Source organism: Salmo trutta, chromosome 20, assembly GCF_901001165.1.
Source record: "Salmo trutta chromosome 20, fSalTru1.1, whole genome shotgun sequence".
Classification (NCBI taxonomy): Eukaryota; Metazoa; Chordata; class Actinopteri; order Salmoniformes; family Salmonidae; genus Salmo; species Salmo trutta.
The window spans coordinates 31,125,900-31,141,876 of record NC_042976.1 but is presented as its reverse complement, the minus strand read 5'-3'; the positions used below and the strand labels follow the sequence as shown (position 1 = coordinate 31,141,876).

The 15,977-nt window shown below is 44.6% G+C and overlaps 1 protein-coding gene and 1 non-coding gene across 14 annotated transcripts in view; one reads left to right on the top strand and one right to left on the bottom strand.

Annotated features, from left to right (window-relative positions):
• LOC115155856 (guanine nucleotide exchange factor DBS) overlaps positions 1 to 15,977 on the top strand; it is a 48,163-nt gene that overhangs the window by 8,999 nt on the left and 23,187 nt on the right. For 6 of the 13 annotated variants that reach the window (XM_029702835.1, XM_029702838.1, XM_029702837.1 and 3 more), the window contains exons 2-4: positions 5,219 to 5,302; positions 6,350 to 6,464; positions 13,672 to 13,762. In XM_029702835.1, coding sequence (XP_029558695.1) covers positions 5,219 to 5,302; positions 6,350 to 6,464; positions 13,672 to 13,762 — 290 coding nt within the window. Of the gene's footprint in view, positions 1 to 1,553; positions 1,570 to 3,085; positions 3,948 to 4,116; positions 4,134 to 4,447; positions 5,303 to 6,349; positions 6,465 to 13,671; positions 13,763 to 15,977 lie in introns of those variants that run through there. The other 7 variants (XM_029702843.1, XM_029702846.1, XM_029702842.1 and 4 more) reach the window with 7 other exon arrangements.
• On the bottom strand, positions 13,394 to 13,466 carry trnaa-ugc (transfer RNA alanine (anticodon UGC)). The gene has a single exon. It is a non-coding gene; the product is annotated as a tRNA-Ala (tRNA).

Below are 15,977 nucleotides of genomic sequence, written 5' to 3'. Positions count from 1 at the left end.
ACTGGTTGGTCTTACTGTCTGTCTTTCAGTTGGTCGGTTGTCTGTCTACCAGTGTACATGTTACTTACAGTAGACGATGGACATTGTTGAAGTGACATGCTGTTTTGGTGCTGTAATAATATTGACGTAGACTGTCTGTGCTGTACTAATGCTGACATGACACTACTGTTTTTGTGAACAATGTAACATGTGAGTTTGGGGCACGTCAGCTCTAACCACTAGGCTACCTGCCGCCCCTAGCATGTGTAGGATGGTCATCTGAAAGAAGGTTAGTTTGGCAGCTGGGGTGAAAGAGGACCGATTACGATTGAGGAAACCAAGTCTAGACGTAAATTTAGCACATACAGTTGAAGTCGGAAGTTTACATACACCTTAGCCAAATACATTTAAACTCAGTTTTTCACAATTCCTGACATTTAATCCTCGTAAAAATTCCCTGTCTTAGGTCAGTTAGGCTCACCACTTTATTTTAAGAATGTGAAATGTCAGAATAATAGTAGAGAGAATTATTTATTTCAGCTTTTATTTCTTTCATCACATTCCCAGTGGGTTAGATGTTTACATACACTCAATTAGTATTAGGTAGCTTTGCTTTTAAATTGTTTAACTTTGGTCAAACGTTTTGGGTAGCCTTCCACAAGCTTCCCACAATAAGTTGGATGAATTTTGGCCCATTCCTCCTGACAGAGCAGGTGTAACTGAGTCAGGTTTGTAGGCCTCCTTGCTCACACACGCTTTTTCAGTTCTGCCCACAAATGTTCTATGGGATTGAGGTCAGGGCTTTGTGATGGCCACTCAAATACCTTGACTTTGTTGTCCTTAAGCTATTTTGCCACAACTTTGGAAGTATGCTTGGGGTCATTGTCCATTTGGAAGACCCATTTGCGACCAAGCTCTAACTTCCTGACTGATGTCTTGAGATGTTGCTTCAATATATCCACATAATTTTCCTCCTCATGATGCCATCTATTTTGTGAAGTGCACCAGTACCTCCTGCAGCAAAGCACCCCCACAACATGATGCTGCCACCCCCGTGCTTCACAGTTGGGATGGTGTTCTTTGGCTTGCAAGCCTCCCCCTTTTTCCTCCAAACATAACGATGGTCATTATGGCCAAACAGATATATTTTTGTTTCATCAGATCAGAGGATATTTCTTCAAAAAGTACGATCTTTGTCCCCATGTGCAGTTGCAAACCGTAGTCGGGCTTTTTTTATGGTGGTTTTGAAGCAGTGGCTAGTTTTACTGTGGATATAGATACTTTTGTACCTATTTCCTCCAGCATCTTCACAAGGTCATTTGCTGTTGTTCTGGGATTGATTTGCACTTTTCGCGCCAAACTACGTTCATCTCTAGGAGACAGAACACGTCTCCTTCCTGAGCGGTATGACAGCTGCCTGATCCCATGGTGTTTATTCTTGCATACTATTGTTTGTACAGATGAATGTGGAACCTTCAGGCGTTTGGAAATTGCTCCCAAGGATGAACCAGACTTGTGGAGGTCTACAATTTTTTTCTGATTTCTTTTGATTTTCCCATGATGTCAAGCAAAGAGGCACTGAGTTTGAAGGTAAGCCTTGAAATACATCCACAGGTACACCTCCAATTGACTCAAATGATGTCAATTAGCCTAGCAGAAGCTTCTAAAGCCATGACATCATTTTCTGGAAATTTCCAAGCTGTTTAAAGGCACAGTCAACTTAATGTGTGTGAACTTCTGACCCACTGGAATTGTGATACCGTGAAATGAAATAAGTGAAATAATCTGTCTGTAAACAATTGTTGGGGAAATGACTTGTGTCATGCACAAAGTAGATGTCCTAACCGACTTGCCAAAACTATAGTTCGTTAACAAGAAATTTGTGGAGTGGTTTTTGGAGTGGAGTTTTAATGACTCCAACCTAAGTGTATGTAAACTTCTGACTTCAACTGTATCATAGCCGCAGGCTGAGAGAAGGACAGTGTACCATCTAGCCATACTCCCAAGCACTTGTATGATGTGACTACCTCAAGCTCTAAACCCTCAGAGGTAGTAATCACACCTGTGGGGAGAGGGGCATTCTTCTTACCAAACCACAAACCTTTGTTTTGGAGGTGTTCAGAACAAGGTTAATGGTAGAGAAAGCTTGTTGGACACTAAGAAAGCTTTGTTGTAGAGCATTTAACACAAAATACGGGGAGGGACCAGCTGAGTATAAGACTGTATCATCTGCATATAAATGGATGAGAGAGCTTCCTACTGCCTGAGCTATGTTATTGATGTAAATTGAGAGGAGCGTGGGGCCTAGGATTGAGCCTTGGGATACAACCCTTGGTGACAGGCAGTGGCTGAGACAGCAGATTTTATGACTTTATACACTACACTCTTCGAGAGAGGTAGTTAGCAAACCAGGCCAAAGACCCCTCAGAGACACCAATACTCCTTAGCCGTCCCACAAGAATGGAATGGTCTAACGTATCAAAAGCTTTGGCCAAGTCAATAAAAATAGCAGCACAACATTGCCTAGAATCAAGAGCAATGGTGACATCATTGAGGACCTTTTAAGGTTGCAGTGACACATCCATAACCTGAGCGGAAACCAGATTGCATACCAGAGAGAATACTATAGACATCAAGAAAGCCAGTCATTTGACTATTGACAAGTTTTTCCCAACACTTTTGATTAACAGAGCAAAATAGAAATAGGCCTATAACAGTTAGGATCAGCTTGATCTCCCCCTTTAAATAAAGGATGAACCGTGGCTGCCTTCCAAGCAATGGGAACCTCCCCAGAGAGGAGAGACAGGTTAGAAAGGTTGGAGATAGACTTGGCGATGATAGGGGAATCAACCTTAAAGAAGAAAGGGTCTAAACCATCTGACCCATATGTTTTTTGGGGTCAAGTTTAAGGAGCTCCTTTAGCACCTCGGACTCAGTGACCACCTGCAGGGAGAAACTTTGTAGTGGGCCAGAGGAAAAGAAGGAGAAGCATCGGGGATAGTTGCATTAGAAGGGGTGGGAGATGAGGAAATGTTGGACAGGCAATGAGGCATGGCTGAGTCAAATAGGAATCCTGACTTAATGAAGTGGTGATTAAAGAGCTCAGCCATTTGCTTCTTGTCAGTAACAACCACATCGTCAACATTAAGGGACATGGGCAGCTGTGAGGAGGAGGGTTTGTGTTGACATAGTGTTGAAGTGACAGGAACACACCCAGGAAGCTCAGAGAAAAGTGAATATTACTCTCTGTAGATCATCCCTTTAGCTCACTGGAGAAGAAGGGATGTGATGAAGGGAGATGGAGAGACAGACGTGCTCCTAGACATTCTCTACTTCAGAACATTTTACTGTGAGAGTGTTGCGTAACAGCAGTGCTCCTTTACTTTTAAACTGATGTCCTGTCCCGAAAGGAAGGCTTGGCCACTGAATAATTCAAGAGACGAGAGAGTGGTTAGCCCTGGTTAGTGGTCTGACGTGGCATCATTGAGATAAACAGTGTTGTGGCCCTAGAAAGTCTGCCAGGCTGGTTTCTAACGTTACATTTACATTTTAGTAATTTAAGAGTTAGCGTCTTCTAAATATCTTTCTATCTGTGTCTGTGGTCTGTGTCTGTGTGTGTGTGTGATATAATCCTATAGTGTAAGAGCATTACTGTGGCTTTCTGTTCCATCGATCTGTTGTGCTCTGTGCTGTTAGGCCCTCAGTTTCAACAGTAGGACTTTTGCCAGACTCCCACAGTATTGGCACTACCTGCATAAAGAGAACTGCTTGATCCCACTGTATAACGAACTATATGTAGCTGGTTAGAAATGGATGCAGATGAACCTATTTTTGTGGCTGGCTGGGAGCATGGGAGTATTGTATGTTCTGTATGTAACCATCTTGTCTGAGTTTCTAGGATGCATGCTATTAATATATGTCATCCGGGGATAGGATGTGAACACACATACGCACAGGAACACTTTATTGTAAGTATAATCCACCTCACTCTAAGGATTATACTGTATTTGTGCTGACTTGGCTGTGAGGGTTTGGGATTGAATCGGTATCAATGATTTACCAGAAGACCAGTTGAGCTAAACTATTGACCAGGAGTCTCTAGTATCTGTAACTGTGTACAAATAGCTCTAGTTTGGGAGACTGGCCCATGTCAAGTAAGTATGCTTGTAGATTGCAACTATATAATATATAAATAAATCATTGATAGAGTATTATGCTACCAGATCTCTTTATTATTACAAATGGACAACAGAAATATTAGCCAACAGCTATGCATATCCTGTGAACTGGACATATACAGTATATTAGTTATAGAGGCAGTACACACCTTCAGGTACGACAGAACAATAACGATACCAGTGGAGGCTGCTGATGGGAGGACGGCTCATAATAATGGCTGGAACGGAGTAAATGGAACGGCATCAAACCATGTGTTTTGTATTTGATACCATTCCACTGATGCCGCTCCAGCCATTACCACGAGCCTGTCCTCCCCATTTAAGCTGCCACCAACCTCCTGTGATTGACAGAAGTCTGTTCCGCTTTTAGGAAATTGCATTTCTAGGTAGAAATATGCTGACTGAAGAATGGGCGATTTGCAGCTGTGTGTCAGTGTCTGAACTAGTTTTGTTCCTGTGTACCAGCAATGATTACGAACCTACTGTAGCCATTCCCTCCCTGCTGACCTGGGTCTCTGAGTCAAAGCAGCCTGTTTTGTCACCCCATCTCCACCTTCACTGCCTGGCTGGGGCTTGCCTGGCTGGGGCTTGCCTGGCTGGGGCTTGCCTGGCTGGGGCTACCTGACTGGGGCTTGCCTGACTGGGGCTTGCCTGACTGGGGCTTGCCTGGCTGGGGCTACCTGGCTGGGGCTATGCTGCGTCCTGCAAGGGAGGCCAATTATCAAATGATTAGAATACCAACGATGGGAGTTCATGGGGGCATAGAGCTGGGAAGGCACTGCATGGCTGTGGCTTTTATGTGAAAACTTGTTTCATTAATGGTAGGTCAGGACCCAAAGCATTTGTAGCATTCTGCTCTCTGGTCTGCGTTTCAGATGATTCTTTGTTCACTATTCTGCACGTATATACAGCTCAGACTACATGCTGTAATAACTTAATGTTCTGTTTTTGTGTGAGTATGTCTATCTCTTTTATACTTTTGCGATGGTTCTTTCATTCAATGCAATATGTTTTGTCCTGACTGTGACTCTGACTGTGTTGTTGCTCTGCTGTTCCTCCAGATGAGATCATGCAGCAGGAGAGCAGTCCCCTCTGTGCCATCGACATCACCCCTGACCTCAGGAAGCAGTTTGCCTACCTCTCAGGTAACACTTCCTGTCTATGTCTCTGCCTGTTTGCTTGCCATAATACAGATGTCTGCTATAACAGGACTGTACTGTTCCTCTACCTGATACAGTTCAGATGAACTATCTGCTTCACCCCTCAGATTTGCCATTCAAATTTCTCCTCTCCTGTTTTCCTGCTCAACGTTTTTTTATCAGTGTTAGTCCAGCTACTGTACACTGGGGCTCATTTTCTTCACGACTCTGTGTTTGTTTAGTGTGTATTTACATATGTGTTTATCAGTTTCTGTTGCGTATGAGCCAAATATAGAGTTTCTGTTTTTCCAGTTGTCTTGTCAATTCAGTGTGTCTGTACTGCATGCATAGTAGAAGCTTTACAGAAATCAACTAGGCTTGTGAGTAGACTTCCACAAATGTTACTTCATTGAAAAACAAAATGGATAATATAACGGATATTATTGTGCCATTGATTCCTTCACCACTGCATTCACCTCATTGAATAGATTACCCCCACCCCCAACACACACACACTCGGCCCCCTCTCTGTCCCCTCTATGTTCTGCATGGAAGGTCACCTTGGGGACTGTTCTCTGCCTGTCGGCGTCCATTTTGCGGAGAGCTTGCCTCCTCTCAGATGCAGGAGAGTCAAAACAGACAGTGAAACGATGACCGAGCATTTGCTGTTGCTAGGGTGATAATAGAAGAGGGAAAAGCAGACAGATTGATATTCTCATCACATGAGCTAATAGTACAGCTGCTCACAGGCGTGTGTGTTTGTGTGACTATTTCCCCCATTTTCTAAGTGTATGTCGGTGTGTGTTTAAATACTGCAGAAGATACCCGTCTTTCTGGCCCTCCTCTCTCTCTTTCTCGCCGTGTCTGTTGCTTGCTTTCTCTCTCACTTTACCCTATCACCTTATCAAAACAGTCTGGTTTGCCAGTTCCACTGGCGCCCTCTTGTGGTAATCCTTGTTGAAGTCGTGTCAAGCAAATTACAAAGGAATGTGACTGAGTCTTCTCAGTTCCAGTGAACTCTCTGTTCTTAACTCTTCTATGTCTCTTTCCCAGGGGGCCGAGGGCAGAACGGCAGCCCCATCATTGTGTTCCCAGAGTTCCCTGCATTCGGAGAAATCCAGGAGAGGGAGTTCCACAATGTGCTCACATACCTGACCAGCATCCCCAGGTGAGATTCTACATACCACACACACACACCATTGCTTCTTCAGACACTTCCTGTGTATGAGCTCCCTACATGTATTATTCCCATGGTAACCAGTCAGATCAGTCTATTTTACAGGAAGGGAACTAAGGAGAGGCAGATGAATATTGGACATGCTAGGAGGAATTTAGGAGAAATCAGATGAATGTAGAATTTGGTAACATCAACTGCAGCTTAAACTTATTTTTTTGTGTGTATGATTATAGATGTTTTATTAGCAATATAAACCATATATAGACAATAGATAGACACACATAAAAATCGATGGCATCAGACCTGCTCAGACCCATGTTCCCACCGCTTCCATTTCCAGTGCATGTAAGACTATTTCATATGGCCTCAAATTGCGCTGTTTTGTTTCTCTCTGTAGTCCATATTTTTTCTATATTTAAATAATAACGCATTTGATTCATCCACAAATTTTGTCTCATGTATAATAAATTCTGAACATTAGTTTATATTTGATTAAGCGTACATGTTCGTTAACTGTCGTTAGTTATGTTCCAACACTCCTTCCATCTTGTGGCAATAAAGAGATATTTTTCGGTCTTGGTTCCAATAGTTTATTTTTCTCTAAGACATTGTCAGTTGGATAGGCTTTCTGCAAGGTTTTTTATATCTTACCTATCATATGAGTATCCTTTTCTGACTCAAATTAAATTCCCTCAACATTGCTCTGATGTCCAAAAGATTTCAGATCGAAATTTTGTGATTTAAAACTTTTAAGTTGCATGTATTTGAACATGTCTACATTGGTCATATTGTTATGGGGTTCTTAACTATGAAGTGAATGGTATTAAATCAAATCTAAGTTTATTTGTCACGTGCGCAGAATGCTTACTTACAGGCTCTAACCAATAGTGCAAAAAAGGTTTTAGGTGAACAATAGGTAGATAAAGAAATAAAACAACAGTAAAAAGACAGGCTATATACAGTAGCGAGGCTATAAAAGTAGCGAGGCTACATACAGACACCGGTTAGTCAGGCTGATTGAGGTAGTATGTACATGTAGATATGGTTAAAGTGACTATGCATATATGATGAACAGAGAGTAGCAGTAGCATAAAAGAGGGGTTGGCGGGTGGTGGGTGGGACACAATGCAGATAGCCCGGTTAGCCAATGTGCGGGAGCACTGGTTGGTCGGCCCAATTGAGGTAGTATGTCCATGAATGTATAGTTAAAGTGACTATGCGTATATGATAAACAGAGAGTAGCAGCAGCGTAAAAGAGGGGTTGGGGGGGGGGGGCACTGCAAATAGTCCGGGTAGCCATTTGATTACCTGTTCAGGAGTCTTATGGCTTGGGGGTAAAAACTGTTGAGAAGCCTTTTTGTCCTGGACTTGGCACTCCGGTACCGCTTGCCATGCGGTAGTAGAGAGAACAATCTATGACTAGGGTGGCTGGGGCCTTTGACCATTTTTAGGGCCTTCCTCTTACACCGCCTGGTGTAGAGGTCCTGGATGGCAGGCAGCTTAGCCCCAGTGATGTACCGGGCCATACACACTACCCTCGGTAGTGCCTTGCGGTCAGAGGACGAGCAATTGCCGTACCAGGCGGTGATGCAACCAGTCAGGATGCTCTCGATGTTGCAGCTGTAGAACCTTTTGAGGATCTCAGGACCCATGCCAAATCTTTTTAGTTTCCTGAGGGGAATAGGCTTTGTCGTGCCCTCTTCACGACTGTCTTGACCCGGCCAGGTCTCTGACCTCCTCCCTATAGGCTGTCTCGTCGTTTTCTGTGATCAGGCCTACCACTGTTGTGTCGTCTGCAAACTTAATGATGGTGATGGAGTCGTGCTTGGCCATGCAGTCGTGGGTGAACAGGGAGTACAGGAGGGGACTGAGCACGCACCTCTGTGGAGCTCCAGTGTTGAGGATCAGTGTGGCGGATGTGTTGTTACCTACCCTCCCCACCTGGGGGCGTCCCGTCAGGAAGTCCAGGATCCAGTTGCAGAGGGAGGTGTTTAGTCCCAGGATCCTTAGCTTAGTGATGAGCTTTGAGGGTACTATGGTGTTGAACGCTGAAAACAGACACGTTAAAAGATTCTGGGACTATTAACTTCCTTGTTCACCATACAACAGGGAGTAGGAAACCCTGTTCCTGGAGTGCTGCAGGCACTTCATGTTTTAACTGACCTGGAAGACCAATTGTGTTGAATTTAGGCAATCCCTGAACTGATCACTTGGCTCAGTTGGTCAGGTTTGGCGCCTAGTTGGAACAAAATCCTGCAGTACCTGCAGCACTCCAGGAACAGGGTTTCCTACCCCTGCCATACAACATTGTTTATATTATAGGTTCAGCTCATGGTATACAACATATTTTCAGTGCAATTTGCTCTGGATAAGAGCGTCTGCTAAATGACGTAAATGTAAATGTAAATGCAAACCAAGTGTGTTATCCTCAGCTCTTATTGACTGCTGTATAGAAATAACCAGCAGGTGTCACTAGAGGTTCATATGCACTGCATGCTGCTTGAGGTAGAACCCTTTAACCACTGATCTCCCCCCTCCCCCAATCCTAACCTCAACCATTGGGAGGTATTGTAAACATCTGACCCTGTATCAGTGGTTAGGGGCATTCTCTACCTACACTGGTTAAAAAAGGTCATGGTTTCTGTCTTCTTAGTCTTGTGTTTAGTGTGTCAGTGAGAGTGTTGGGTAAATGGATGTGTCTGGGCTGTCCCCTGTAGAGATCTCTTAGGAGAGAGGGAGGAGATCTCAATGCACTCTCCTAATTAGCTGGCCAATGCAATAACCCCAATCTGTAATCATATTACTGCAGAATGTCTTTGTGTACTGAGAGACTGGTGATGGGGGAGGGGGGAGAATAAATGACCCCCCCCATCTTCTCAGTATCCTCCTCACAGGGATTTCTGTCATCCTTTCCCTCTTTTTTCCCCGTCTTCCTTTTCTCTTCTCATCCTTTGCCCCATTCTCTCTCTTTCTCCAGCTCCCCTTCCTTCCTTGTATAGCTATTTTCTCACTCATTCTTATCTTCCTCACTCCATCCTTGTCCATGGAGGCATGTAGTGGGTCTAAAATAGAAACTGCAGTGGTCCTGACTGTTTAAGTTTGAATAACGCATGCAGACAGCTGAGCTGCAGTACATGCGCGTGAATACACCAGCCAACAGAGAAGCTCTTACACCTACTCGTGTACCTAATGGTGGCATACACACCTTATACACCTGGTCCACATATTCACATCACATTCTTAACTGGTGTAGAAGAGCTGTGTTGCAACCCCTGCATGGCTTCCGTCCTGTGACTCTTTGAGGTCACTGCTGACATCACAACCTTACAAAAAGTCAAAGTTGAGCTGATAGAGAGGGCCTGAGGCTAAAGCTGCTCAGAGCAGACGGACAGATGGCCAGGAATTCCTCAGGGCGATTTTGTGTGTGTGTGTGTGCCTTGACCTTGAATACAGAACTATTCAATATGTTCCACTTCAATTTCAACCAGAATACATTTTGATAAATATATATATTCATGAAAATAATTTCAAAATGAAAGTTTTTGGAGGGGGACTGCGGGTGCATAAAATTCCACAGTTTCAAATTCCTTTTGACGGCATTCCCAATTTTGAGTTAATTTTCCTGTTCCTGGTCTGCCGATGAGGCATGGAATTTATTCGTATCCTAATCCCTTTTTCGCCTCCGGTGGGAAGAGCCTGTACACGCTGCGGATCGCCAAACACTCACTAAATTAATTAGCAGCCGGTGTCCTTGGGCAGACCAGGTTTCTCTCTCGCTCTTGCTCTCTTCAATCCTCTCTGGGTCTAGTTCAGAGTGGCTGCAGGTTGAGGTAGAACCTTGACAGGAGGATTTGAGAGTGACTGAAACTTGAAGAGCTCTTTTAAGAGCTTTTTTTAATCTGTTTTTAATTTGATTTACAGCCTGCCTGGCTTCAGGCAGTTAGAAGGGGTGGAGTATGGCATAGAGGGGGAGCGTAGTGTGTGTGTGTGTGTGTGTGTGTGTGTGTGTGTGTGTGTGTGCTTGTGTGTGTGTGTGCTTGTGTGTGTGTGTGCTTGTGTGTGTGTGCTTGTGTGCGCCCGTGCAGAATTGTGTGTTAAGCAATCCCATTCCACAACACAGCTAGCAGGGGTTCCACCTACATCAGACAACCGCCGCAAGAAATCTAATTATTTAGACTCCTTCACAAATCAATTATAAACTCCACCATGAATATTTAAATGAATCTAATTTCACATTCATTATTGCTCAATATGTTTCTGTGTCCATTCAGCTGTGCGAGTGTGTGTTGCACAAACTGCTTGTACGGCAGAAACAATCATCCTAGAAGTGGTGAATCAATTGCTCTGTGTATAGATCACCCTTTCTGGCAGTTTTTTATCTCAACCCTGAAACTGTACATACTTTTGTATAGTGAATGTGGACACCCCTTCAAATTAGTGGATCGGCTATTTCTGCCACACCCGTTGCTGACAGGTGTATAAAATCGAGGACACCGCCATGCAATCTCCATCGACAAACATTGACAGTAGAATGGCTCAGTGACTTTCAACATGGCAGCGTCATAGGATGCCACCTTTACAACAAGTTAGTTAGTCAAATTTCTGCCCTGCTAGAGCTGGCCCGGTCAACTGTAGGTGCTGGTATTGTGAAGTGGAAACGTCTAGAAGCAACAACGGCTCAGCCGAGAAGTGGTTGTCAGGTAAAAATTGTCAGTCCTCGGTTCCAACAGTCACTACCAAGTTCCAAACTGCCTCTGGAAGCAACGTCAGCACAAGAACTGTTATCAGGAGCTTCATGAAATGGGTTTCCATGGCCGAGCAGTCGCACACAAGCCTAAGATCACCATGCACAATACCAAGCATTGGCTGGAGTGGTGTAAAGCTCGCTGCCATTGGATTCTGGAGTAGCCAAAACACCTTCTCTGGGAATTATTATTATTTATTTTTTATTTAACCTTTAGTTAACTAGGCAAGTTAGTTAAGAACAAATTCGTATTTGCAATGAAGGCCTACCCTGGCCAAACCCGGACGATGCTGGGCCAATTGTGCGCCGCCCTATGGGACTCCCAATCACGGCCGGATGTGATACAGCCTGGATTCAAGCCAGGGACTGTAGTGACGCCTCTTGCACTGAGATGCAGTGCCTTAGACTGCTGCGCCACTCGGGATGGTGAATCGCACTTCACCATCTGACAGTCCGACGGACGAATCTAAGTTTGGCGGATGCCAGGAGAACGCTACCTGCCCCAATGCTTAGTGCCAACTGTAAAGTTTGGTGGAGGAGGAATAATGGTTTGGGGCTGTTTTTCATGGTTCTGGCTTGGCCCTTTAGTTCCAATCAAGGGAAATCTTAATGCTATAGCATACAATGGCATTCTAGACGATTCTGTGCTTCCAACTTTGTGGCAACAGTTTGGGGAAGGCCCTTTCCTGTTTCAGCATGACAATGCCCCCATGCACAAAGCAAGGTCCATACATACATGGTTTGTCGAGAACGGTGTGGAAGAACTTGACTGGCCTGCACAGAGCCCTGACCTCAACCCCATCGAACACCTTTGGGAGGAATTGGAACACCGACTGCGAGCCAGGCCTAATCGCCCAACATCAGTGCCCGACCTCACTAATGCTCTTGTGGCTGAATTGAAGCAAGTCCCCTCAGCAATGTTCCAACATCTAGTGGAAAGCCTTCACAGAAGAGTGGAGACTGTCATAGCAGCAAAGGGGAGGACAACTCCATATTAATGCCCATAATTTTGGAATGAGATATTCGATGAGCACCTACTTTTGGCCATACTTGTGTATGTGATTCTTTGTGTTCTGAGACTAAGTAGCAAGCCTAGTTTATCACATAATCTATACTCTCTATGCCTGACTTTCCCTCCTCTCTCTCTCCCCCTCCTCTCTTCCTCTCATACTGTCTTTCAGTATAAATCACTAAACCAGTTCAGTCCTCATAAAGGTCCCAGTACTAGACCATCTGTCTTCCTTTTCTCTCTCCTTCTTTTTCTTGCTTCCCTCCTCCTCCATCCCTCTCTCTCACCTCCTCCTTCTCTGCTGCTAAAAAAGAACTGGTCTGCTCTTTTGAACGCTTGAGCAGGTGGGAGGGAGGGAGGGAATGCAGCTCCCCTCCTCTCCATCAGCCCATCCCCTCCCTCACATCCCCAGGTCTGCTGACTGGCCCCCGGGGCTGTCTGTCACCCCTTAGCCAGGCTGGGATTGGCTAGTGGCACGGCAGTTCCTGGCACGTCATTGGTTGATCAGTGCAGTGGCGGTGGCTGGTTTCTGTGACTGTCTTGCTCTCCCTCCAACACAACACAGCACCACACACACAGAAACACAAGCAGATCTGACTCTCAGGCATCTATTTTCCTCTCTTCTCTCCTGTTTTCAGTTTCAATATGGAATTATTTATCCCTTTTTCTCTATTGGAGGATTTGGAATAGCTGAGTTGTTGTCGTGTGAGGAGGAGTGGAGACATTCTGTTCGTCAGTTTGCTGTGACCAGGCAGCGTGTGTGTGTTTTGCTGCTGAGGTGTGAGTATTTGTGTCACCTCTAAAAGGTGTGTGTATAGTTGATTCTTCTGACTGACTACATGTGGGATTGACTTTGATTCTTCTACCTGAACCCCTCTCATAAAACTACAGCGGGTAACAGAAGCGGTTTTAGGATCTCTGATTTTGGGGTGCTGGTCTTACGACTCTATCTTTCTCTGTGTGGATTGGACCAGTATCTTGAAGGCATCCCCCTCTCACTGTGGACTAGGACAGGGTTTTTCAAGCATCTTTACCTTGCCTGTACATAAGTGCACCAAGCTGAGGGTCGGTCTTTACTCAGGCCTGACTGCTACATTTTTACATTTAACATTTAGCAGAGGCTCTTTTCCAGAGATACTTACAGTAGAGTGTATACATTTTGTACTTGTCCCCCAGTGGGAATTGAACCCACAACCCTGGCATTGCAAGTGCCATGCTCTACCATCTGAGCCACATGGGACATCCTAGTGACACTGTCATCTCTACCCTCTCTCACCATTGTGGTTCCCTGTTCATTTATTCTCCGGTCATATCCAGTCACCGTGGTCTTACTGAACCTTATTCCCATCTCTCCAGTCTCCATCTGCGGTCTTGTTATGGTCATGTGTGCAGTGGGGTCAGGTGTTAGTGGTTGTGTTGACCGGGATCCCATCTCTTTTTTCCAGTCTGTCTGCAGCAGGAGTGGGTTTTATCCTGGTCATTGACCGGCGGCAGGACCGATGGGCAGCCGTCAAGGGGACCCTGCTCCGCATTGCAGTAAGTAACCGAGCGAGTGTGTGTGTCTGGCTCTATAAGGGGGAGTCTGTCTTTTGTGTCTATGCATCTGTGTGTGTGAAATACATGTCTTTAATCATGTGTTGTGTGGAGCACCAGTTTTGTGAGGCCTCATCCTTACACTGTCAGCCCGAGGCCAGAGAGGGTTTGGCAGACAAGAGGTGTCAGAACAACCCCTCCTCTTCTCAGAGCTCCACATCTGTGCCACAAAGTAGGGATTAATATCACAACTGCCCTAGGGGGCAGATATGAACTACCCCCCCACCTACACATACACACACACGCACCAGCCAATTCAGCCCTGTTACTCCCCTGCCGCGGGGGCAGAATAAACAGCCAAAACAAAGAGGACAAGAGAGAGATGAGAGATGTGTTCTCCCCACATTACAACAAAGCATGCCAGAAGGATATGACAATGAGTGTCTTTTTAGTTTCACACTGTAAACCATGTTTTGATGAATACTGTATAGAAAATGTGTAGATTAACTCACTCTATAGGAAAAACACTGACACTGACTTTAATGGATAAAGATGGAAAGAAATATTAGGTTTGTGTGTGTTTCCCATGCTGTGGTAGTGATGAGGTGGCTGTTGTATCTCTCTCCAGCCCCACTAAACTCTCTCTCCTCATTTCACTCTCTGTTTCAGCTACTATCTCTTTGTTCACATCTTCCTTCATCCCTTCTCTCTCTCTTCATTTCATTTATGCCACTTTACAGAGATAGTTTATCTTAATTTGACCAGTTTCTCAGAGCAGGAAAAAAATCCTGCATCAACAAAAATGTGAATTATTATGTGGATTGTAAATAAGGAGCGACAGCCTTTCGTGATTTAGTCTCATGCTAGTGACCATGACTGAATTCAAATGTGAGTTGGTATCGGGGTGGGGTTTGATGTGGGTGTCTGTGTGTGTTCACAGGTGGTAAGAGTTAGCCAAATTATTTAGGCAATTAGCTTCAGCCGGCTGGTGTGGCAAAGTTGGTTTGACTTTGGATAGCCTGTCTCTGGGTATAGTTAGGGACCGTCAATAAATAACACAATGTAAATGGTACAATATTTTCATGTTGCACATATTTTAGTTGTCTCATTAAATGCTTTCAATATTTGTATATGAATTTCTACAATTTATAGTTGGTTTGAGGTTTTTAAGTCATTGAAATTTGGAGCTATTGACCTTTTAAATATTGTCCCATATACATTGTTTAATTTACTGATGGTCCCTAACTAGCCCCATAGGGAAATCAAATGCCACACCAAATTGACCATGGGCATTACAATCGGGGCGTGTGCAGCTGCGCTCCAAATTGATAATTACTTGGGTGCTGCCAGGTGTGGGCAGGATTAAAATAAACCCAACCTAAGAAAACTGTTACGGTACCCTTCATTCTGTTACGGGTACCCTTCATTCTGTTACGGGAACCCTTCATTCTGTTACGGTACCCTTCATTCTGTTACGGGAACCCTTCATTCTGTTACGGGAACCCTTCATTCTGTTATGTTACCCTTCATTCTGTTACGGTACCCTTCATTCTATTACGGTACCCTTCATTCTGTTACGGTGCCCTTCATTCTGTTACGGGAACCCTTCATTCTGTTACGGTACCCTTCATTCTGTTACGGTACCCTTCATTCTGTTACGGTACCCTTCATTCTGTTACGGTACCCTTCATTCTGTTACGGTGCCCTTCATTCTATTACGGTACCCTTCATTCTGTTACGGTGCCCTTCATTCTGTTACGGTACCCTTCATTCTGTTACGGTGCCCTTCATTCTGTTACGGTACCCTTCATTCTGTTACGGTGCCCTTCATTCTGTTACGCTGCCCTTCATTCTGTTACGTTACCCTTCATTCTATTACGGTACCCTTCATTCTGTTACGGTACCCTTCATTCTGTTACGGTACCCTTCATTCTGTTACGGTACCCTTCATTCTGTTACGGTACCCTTCATTCTGTTACGGTGCCCTTCATTCTGTTACGTTACCCTTCATTCTGTTACGTTACCCTTCATTCTGTTACGGTGCCCTTCATTCTGTTACGGTACCCTTCATTCTGTTACGGTACCCTTCATTCTGTTACGGTACCCTTCATTCTGTTACGGTACCCTTCATTCTGTTACGGTGCCCTTCATTCTGTTACGGTACCCTTCATTATGTTACGTTACCCTTCATTCTGTTACGTTACCCTTCATTCTGTTA